This window comes from Pundamilia nyererei, unplaced genomic scaffold (assembly GCF_000239375.1).
Source record: "Pundamilia nyererei isolate P.nyererei 1_Seehausen unplaced genomic scaffold, PunNye1.0 scaffold00486, whole genome shotgun sequence".
Lineage (NCBI taxonomy): Eukaryota > Metazoa > Chordata > Actinopteri > Cichliformes > Cichlidae > Pundamilia > Pundamilia nyererei.
This window is the reverse complement of record NW_005187887.1, coordinates 62,755-72,226: the sequence shown is the minus strand read 5'-3', so window position 1 is coordinate 72,226 and position 9,472 is coordinate 62,755. Positions and strand designations below refer to the sequence as shown.

The 9,472-nt window shown below is 39.4% G+C and overlaps 1 protein-coding gene across 1 annotated transcript in view; it reads left to right on the top strand.

Annotated features, from left to right (window-relative positions):
- Window positions 1-317: 317 nt before the first annotated feature.
- LOC102214590 (ephrin type-A receptor 10-like) overlaps window positions 318-9,472 on the top strand; it is a 50,097-nt gene continuing 40,942 nt past the window's right edge. Inside the window, exon 1 of the mRNA XM_005753961.1 lies at window positions 318-502. Coding sequence (XP_005754018.1) covers window positions 424-502 — 79 coding nt within the window. The 5' untranslated portion in view covers window positions 318-423. The remainder of the gene's footprint in view (window positions 503-9,472) is intronic.

The following is a 9,472-nucleotide window of genomic DNA, read 5'->3' as shown; positions in this document are numbered from 1 at the left end:
AACTCTAACACACGTCATGATATAACTACCAAATATCCCTGGTCTTTACTCAGCAAAGTTACTCACGTCACTTTCTGTGAGGACATCGACATAAGCGAAAACGGAGCTCTACTGCGGATTCGGGTCTGTTCGCTCTAGATAGTGAAAACACCTGGCGTGAAGATTCCAGGTTGCAGTTCCTTGATAGGTCGACCCTGCAGTACCCACTACTCCGCGTCCCACTTCATTGCGCTCGCTCGATGTCAATCTCCCCTTCAGAACCCTCCCCCGAGATATCAAATAGGCCGCGTGGCTCTCCGAATCCCGCACTACTTGCCCAGACGGCATTCGCTCGATTCAAACACTGAGTGCGTCTCTGCTGCGGTGCGTTGCGCGCAGGCTGGAGAGAGATGACAAGAGCCCCGCGGAACTGGCCAGAGAAACATGGATCTCCGTAAAACGCTGATTTCGGTGCTTTGGATATTATTGCTGAACGAAGTGAAAGACTACAATGCAGAAGAAGGTATGTGAAAAAATTAACGGATCGGTTGTTCCCAAACTGGCTACGGCAGCCTTAATCAGGAGACAGATGTCCGCGGTAAAGATAGTTTGACATTTGCACTTATCCTGTGATGAGAAGCAGGTGCATGAGAGGAAATTAATGTTGGCGGACTTAGAAAACCGTCTTTTAATTAAAAACAAAAGAAAAACATTAGAGAGATAGATGGAGAGGCGGTGATTACCAGATAATGGAGCGATAGATGCGTTTGAAAAAGCTGTAGTGTGACAGAAAACGCATTTGTGCTGAATTCAAAGCGACGGCTCTCAAGCGTCCGGATAATAGATCAGATTTTTTAAATCTTTCAGTTTAACACAGACAAACACGTCACTTTAGTTTATTAGTTTGTCGCAAAACAAGCAAACAAAAACAACGGATTACTCTTTAACAGCAGTGCTACAGAGTTTAGATGGTAAACTTGATAAAAAAAAAATAGTGATGTGCACAAGTTTAAAGATTTTGCTGTAAAGGCACAAAGTGTAGACTATGCGCTGTGACAGATGTGTGATCCCACATAGAGCCGGTGCTTGCTTTAACATTTACTTTATGATTTATTCAGGAAGTGAGTTTGGTTCAGACAGCCGTCCTCGTTATGAAAAAGAAATCCTCGGGCTGTTGCCACAAAGATATGACTTGTACGGAAGGCTTTCGTCGCGGCATCTTTGTGCAACTGGTTTCTTTGTCTTTTCATACTCAGTCACTGAAGCTGTGACGCGGACCACGGGATGCATTATAAGATGTTGACTCAGTGCTTATCTGACTGTATGAATCTCCCCATTCAGCTCACTTTACCTTCTATTTTTCTTCATCAATTTTTAAATAGCGAGGCGGCGGCATTAATTCCTCTCTTTGGCTCTTCAGCGGCATTAAATGAAGTTATGAAACAGTGGTTATGCAGGAGAACAATGTGTGATTCAGTGGGGGATTATATATAGATTTAATGCTGATGTGGGATTAGGATGTGGATTGCTGGCTTGTTTAATTGCCCGTTTGCATCTGCACTGAGGTGTGCGAGAGAGCTGGGAAGGTACTGCTGTGGTCCAGTGATTTACCAGTACCCTGGCTGATTGCCACAGGTAAATACTTTCACCACCAGCAAGTTATCCAAGATATTGTAGACAAATTGCGATTTTAATCATTGAGCCTAACCCAAGCTGCTGAATGGACATGCATTTCTGGCTGCTGGTTCAGGTGTAAAGTCACTGTAAAACCACAAACAAACATGCAGCTGTAGTGTATAGTAACCAATGTGGACTCTGAGAAAAGTAGTCTACTTTTGGCACACTTGACACACTTTACACCCATACATCATTGACACGCATTATGCATTATACATTATACATATACACACATTAGAGCAGAACTGGCGCACATGCAGCCCACGGTCAAATGCACACACTCACTTGGCATGCACACGTTGCACCTGCATGCAGGCTTTCTAATGAAACATACACTTGTTCGCATGTACATGGTGTGGCATTTTTTTGGTACTAAAGGCCCCTTTTTGTGGGCACGCATGCAGAGACTCATTCACATATGAAAAGTCACATGCCCACATTTGTACTCTTCATTTACCCATACACACATTTCCTCTAGAGCATTGCCAGATTGATTTGGTTCTCTGGAATGCTGGGTAGCCGGATTTGGATGCTAGCTTTTGTTTAATTGATGTTGTGACAGCGATTAATTGCTGTGAAAGCAATGTGCTCCTGAAGGCTTGTATTGGCAGCAATTCTTCTCGCTGTTCGTAAGGATTTGAGAGATGGGGGAAAACACAGGGGAGATTTTTTTCCCTCCACTTTTTTCCCCCATTATATCCACATTAAATGAGGCAATTTACCCACCTGTCTACATGCATTCTGTTAGTTCTAACCAAGAAGCTCAGGCACACGACGGCCTTTTCAACAGAGAATTGCATTTGTGCGTTTAGGCATTTGAGATTTTGTATCTACTAATGCATTGCATTATATATATACATATATCTATATACACACACTCTTTGATTAGCATTCCTGATGATTCCCTTTTTTGGTCTGCCCTTGTGCCTATTCTAATCCTTCAGTAGCTGTTATTCCCAGTTCTATATATCATTTAGTATTTCTGTGCTCTTATTTCATTTCTCCTCGTGTGCCAGCAGCATTTTCCTGCCTCTTTAATGTGCAGCTAGATTCTTATGTTGTTGTTCCTTCCTTTAGCGCTCCCTCTATTTTCTTTCTTCCTGTTTTTCTTTGTTTCCCCCCGTCCTCTCACACATGACCCTCTTATTTCTCCTCTCTTTTGCTCCTCTTTTTTCCTCCATCTTCTTCCTGCTTGCGCATGTGCTCAACCTCTTTAGCTGACTTAGCAAACACTAATATGACCAGGGGGTTCCGACAGGCAGAGCCGGGTGTCCACCATCGTACTCTAGCGCATTACACACAGTCAATCTAGCCACTCCTCCTCCCTTCAGGTCTCTTTTCTCATTCCCCACACTTCACCGCTAACGCACCTTGGCATCTCATTGGGATCTCATTTACTTTCTCTCTCCTCCATCACTCCCTCCCTTTCTCCCTCTGCATCCATCCATCCTGTCCTAAGCTGAGAGAGGGAACAACCCTCATACAGAACAATAGAGACAGAGTGAGAGAAGAGTGGAGTGATTGAAAACGTGAGGTGGAAGAGTCTCAGAAACTGCAGCGTAACCTGTGAGTTTATCCTGTTTGTGGGACCGTAGCTTTGTTCACTTGCTCGCTGCATCAGAATGACTGTTGTGAACTGCCTGCACTATGCTCTTGGCAGACATGCAGCAGTCTATTGTTTACCTAGAGCCTTATTATACTGGCACTCTTCCCAAACTGGCATGCCATACCTAATTTCATATTTACAGGTACCATTATTTACCGTAATGCATTGTAAAACTGAAATATTAGTGATACAATTTTAGTATTTTTATGATCGAACATGTTTAATGATAGATCCACAATATCCATACATACCCAAAGTGCCTGTTTCATTATAATGCAGTGACTGACCCTTAGAACTGAGACTGAGCTGAACTATTTCTAATGGATTTCTTCAGAGACTTTAGACTTTTTTTAACAGTGGGGTTTTTACATGCTAGAAAGGTATAGCATTAAAACAGAAATAAGACTACATCTTGAATTCTGTGCCAGTGTACCTGTTGACCCTTTGACTGTGTAAAAGGTGCATTTGTGGACAGCTCAGCCAGTGATCCCAGACCTTAACCGGAATTGTGGTTCTTTCATGTTTTTATTTACCCCAGTTTGTGTCTGTATGCCCATGCATAAGTCAAGTCAGTAAGTTTTGGTATGAGAAAAACGCTCAGGCTAAAGCATTTTTCATCTTGCATAGTGACATCTTCACCTCTATTTGCATTGCCCAGGAAGAATTTGCTTCAACCTGCATATTTCCATTTATTTCGTCCGCAGCAGCACCGCTTTAAAAATCTACATTGTGTTTGGTCTGGAGTTTGACTTTACCACAAATAATGTGAGGCTTTTTATTTTCCCCAGAGCAATTATTGTGAGCATTTTAGACACATAAGCAACAGATAAACCGTAACATATGCACCTCATTCTTTAACCTTAATAAAATAGCCAATTTAACAGAAATACTGAAAATAAAATGTTGACAGTTAATCTTAGAAATGCTGAAATTATTTATTAATTATTATGGAATGTGTAAGATCCAGTGTTTTCACAATCACTGTTGCACCGATGTTGACCACAGATCTTTGATTTTAAGTGTTGTGCTAAAACACTGAAGCACTGGTTTAAGTAGGACAGGCAAATCTTGGATTAAAGTGTGTACATTGCCTGCCAATTACATAGATAACGTTTTATAATGCCAAAAAACAGCTTTATCTAGATACAGATACTTCTGTTGACTTGGAAGCAGTTTAATTCATCTATATATTTATTAAACTGTACTCCTATGTCATATCATCACTAAATCTTATAATTAGTGCTTAGAAGCAATCTGATTTACTAATATTGGGATCATCAGCTATTGCCAGACTGGCAAAGGGGTAGCTATCCACCCTCCCAGGCATCAGTTGGAGCTAATTGCCTGTGATTACTGCAAGGTTATTTCTGCTCTGCTGCCACGGCCCTGGACCGATGCACTAGACCATCTCGTTGGCTGGCAAGGACTGCTTTAGACCTGTGCATGTTAGATCAGATGACTCTGACCTCTGTGAGTATGAAAGGTCAGAGTGATTTGTGAAGATGGCAGGCGTAGCAGTGCAGCGCTCTCTTGTCAAGGCCTCGGGGACACTGTCATTTTCTGGAAAGACGAGACGAGGGCTGAGGCGGAAGGGAGGGTAGAGGCACAGGTGTGGTGAAATTAAAAGAGGGAGATGGTGGAGCCTCATCCCAAAAATTACGTGTTACAAGCAGAGAAAGGGGAGAGGCGGTGTCTTGAGTTCAAGACTAAGGACACAGGTAGGAGGGAGTGACAGAAAGAAAATTGGAGGGGAATAAAGGCGGTTGGAAGAGAGCTAGAGATGAGGGCCTTGTAAGCTGCCACCACTCATTGTTGTACAACACTTGTAAGTTTCATGTGATCAAACAGACTAAGAGTTAATATAAGAAGTCAATTCAGCAGCTCAGCCAGATTCGTATTTACCCCCCACTCCACGGGAATTGAAAGGCTGATGAATTACATGTGTAAGAGAGCGGATGTGTAATGTATGTGTATTGGATACCAGTAGGGGTCACCTACTTTTTTTTTTTTGGTCCAGTGTAGTGTAAAGAGACTACTATAGGATCTGGGCTATTCTGCTGGGTCCGCAAGAATGAGCTATCACTAGAGGGTGGGAGTGTGTGTATGGAAGAGAAAAAGAGCAATATTTGTGTGTGTTTAGAGGTAGGAGGGAACAATGGGGGTTTTAGCAGGTGTTTCAGCCATATTGGACAGTTACGAAGGGGCTTTGTGCAGCTGTCTATGATAGATGAAGGAAGTGCAGATGGACTACACATTTATTGCTCATTTAACTGATTAATCTATGCTGAAACCTCTCCTTCAGCTGTTATCTATGCATATGAATACCACAGCCTGTATGTGTGTTCACATACTTATTCGCATTGGCTTGCAGCCATGTTACGTGAGAGAAATGTCTGGGTTGGTTTTTTTTTTTCCATTTTGGCTTTCATACTTTGGCTGTGATTGTTATTACAAGAGAACTGAAAAGCATCCTTAGACTGTGCAGTTTTGGAAAGAGCGTAATCAAAGTGCAATGTAGCTTGACCAACTTGTTGTTGACATTGTAAATTCTATTAAAATGAGATGAAATGTTATTAATTTGCGTGTGGGTTAATTGAATCGTTGCTGCAGCAAAAGTATTTCAGCAAAGACAGGAAATTAAATAGACCTCAGTGAGAGACTAAAAAACATTATGAATCAATTCTTAAACTGTTGTTTGCCTGTCATTTATATAGTGCCTTATAGTCCTGAGTAATTTGCTCATAGGGGGTCATGTGATTGTTGGGGTTTTCTCTCTGTTATTGTAGGGTCTTTACCCTACAGTATAAAGTGTTCGAGGTGACTGTTGGTATGATTTGGCGCTATACAAATCTAATAAAACCGAACCGTATGAAATGAATCAAAAACTTTTATCTACAGTGCAAGGATATTTAACGTTTACATTTGTGTACAGCTTGAGAAATCGGACGTTTTGCTCCTGTTAATGGTTACATCATTTTATTTCTACCTATTTCTGTGGGTAGATTAGTTTGAGCTCAGCGCCATTGTAGCAGTTATTTTTATGCTTTTCACATAGTAAATAAGTGAAAATTACAATTATTCTGTTTCCCATTCTATAATAACTCTGCATTATTTGCAGTTTTTCACCATATTTAATAGTCATTTATATTAAGAAAGAACCATAATTTATATTTTGAACACAGTGCTACATTCATACAGTTAATTAGTTAGTTACTAGCTGCAAGTGATGATTATTTTAAGCATATTAATCCTACAAGTCATTTCCTTAATTTGAATATGTGATTTTAAACATTCTAAAATGTTTAAAAAGGTCTATTACAATTTCCTAAAGTCCAAGATGATCTCTTTATACGTTTCAATCTTTTGGTAAACTGTTGAAAACCCAACGATTTTCAATTTACTGCATTAAATAAAAGAAACCCATCACTCACAAATGGAAGCATATCATTTAAACCGTTCTGTTGACAGTGATAATGGAGCATTTCTCAACTAACGGACTAAGTGATGTTTCAGTTATATGTTACATTATGGTCTTGCATTTTTGTACTTAGATCAGTGGGCATACCGTCAAAAATAATGTTTTTAATTTGTCAAGAAACCCAGGTATGTGTAACTGCAGTGTGAAATTCAAACATTTTCCATGTCTCTTTTACATCTGTTGTCAATAGTGAAAAAGATCATTCAAAACATTTTTTTCTAAACTGTAGCACTTCTGCTCGTGAGACTTACAGTCACATCAGTAAACTGTTGGCAGCTAACCACAGTCGCAAGTAAACATTCAACCCGTAGGAAACTGCTTTGAAATTCTACTTGTTGTTTTTTAATGTCTGTTCTGGTTCTTGTGGATGTGTCAATGCAAGCAACAAATACCAGGTGAGTTAATTGTTTAACAGCTGTCAATGGTAGCATTCGATTACTTCTTTTGCTTTGCGTGTATTAGCAGTACACCAGTATACAATGTGCTAAAGTGGGTGTTCATGTTTCTGTCTCTGCTAAATTATTTTTACGCTTAATGGGGTTAAAAATATACCCCCACTTCCATCCCCTCTGATTTTTAGAGCTAGATCTTGAACTGATCTACATTGCAAACAACTATCAAATCAGAAACTGAGTATGAATGTTAGTGCTATCTGTCCATGGACAGCAGAGACTATTTTGTTTCAACTTTACATTATGCCACCATAATACCACTTTTTAATTTTTTTTTATTTATTTATTTTTTTTACAGGGGACAGAAAACATCCTAGAAATATTCCAACTAAGTGTGAACAATATGAATTCCCTACAATGTTCAGGTCTGCAGTTGACCATTCAACCCTAATCTGACTGTCACTCGGTGTGTCATATGCATTTAGATCTTGTAAAACATCGAGCTGAGAGTCATTTTCTTAGCCAGTTCATGTATTTATTAACACTTAAACTGTAGTTCTTCTCAGTAAATGAAACAGGTTTGCCTTCTTCCCTGCCTGGAAATTTCCAGCTGTGGGTAAAAAGGGGTTGACATGCTGCAGATGATTCTCTGCAAAAGAGCAGGGGAAATAAGTGAACTGTTTGCTTAGGAATCTACAGTAGCTGAATATTTATTCATTCTTTCTTTAAGGTGACAGCATCTTGTGATGTTGCATTTTGTCTTAATCCGAATCAGAATGCTTTATTGCTCCCTAAGGAAATTATGTAATCAAAAGAAAGCTATTAAAACAAACAAACACTCTAAAATACTACGTAAAGAACAAAGAAAAAAGTAAGAAAAAGTTAAATTAAGGAGACAAAAAGCAGGGGCAACTGAAACAGGCTGCATGCTGGCTGACGGAGGCGCACTAAATATTGGAGTTAAATGACAAACCTGGCCAAACAGTGCTAAGTGGAAGAGGATGGCATCCTAAACAGTTTGTCACAACAGGAAATTTGTAAGATTGGGACTTTAGCATTTTTATTAAATAAAAAATATTATAAATGCTGTGGTTATATTTTCAAAACCTGAACTCATTAAAATTCAAGAACATTAAAATACAGAAATAGTTATCTTAACAGGAATCACAGTATAACCTCTGTGTTTAAGCATGTGCATTTTTTTAGGGAACATCTGTAAATTCTAGACACATGGAGGAAAAACTGGGTTACACTCAACCAAAACGGACACTGTGGTAGTATCATAAATTTTCTAAAACTCTCTCATATTATTGCATCATAGAGAGTGTGTAGTTATGAGTATGCAGATTAAAAGAAATCCTCTAATGCTGAAGATGTGAAGAGCGCAAAGTAAAAATCTTGAAGCCCAAAATGAAGAAAAAACGAGACATACTTCAGTGAATTCACATGTGCTTTCATGCCAGAGCCTTATGTAAACATCTCAAGGGCCTGTTTTCTAAAGGTTTTTCAAAGGTTATATGCAAAAAGTGTAAATGTAAAAGAAAAAATAAATTAAAAACGTCTCCAACCACCCACAGATTTTCAGAGTTAAGACTACCTGATAGAATGGATACTCTGAACACATTATTCATTTTTGCCACTCTTGTTGGGATACTAATGGATTAGAGGAGCACTTGTTGGCAGGCGTTTCAGTCCTAAGATGTCTAAAGTTGATAAATGCCACTGATGTGTATTTGTGAGAAGCTGTAACTGTGCTCTTGGCAGACTTTCCTGCTCAGGGTGTTTTGCATTGAGAGTAAACAGTAACAACATTAACGAGAGACTTGATGTGGGTGGGCATGTTGGGAATTGAACTGACAACTTGGTGGAGCTCAGTCAGTCTGCCACCCTCACACTCCCAGCATTTCATTTCATTTCATTTCATTTCATTTCATTTCGTTTCCTTTTTTTTTTTTTTTTTACCAGTGGTGAAAACAAAATCACCCACTCATTTAGGCTTTGGTATGAAAAACAAGCTGGATTTCAAGCAAGTATTTCAAGCTCGTAAGAGTTTGCTCATTCAATCTCTAGACTTCTAGGAGCTGCAGGCCAAATGTATTGACAGTCCAAAATTCATGCCCTTGAAAACCCATCTGGGTAAATAATATTTTTCAGTTTCCTTTTTCACATGTTGAAGGAGTTGTTTGTGTACTGCTGCCTCGATTGTGCAGTCACTGTGTTTCTTAGTGTCTCTTTACACACGTGTATATTTAATGTTAAAACAGAGCTTTCAACTTTGAGTTATTCATTGTTGAACCAGCTCTCTTTATGCCTTCTTGCTTCAGGAGAATTTTGAGAACA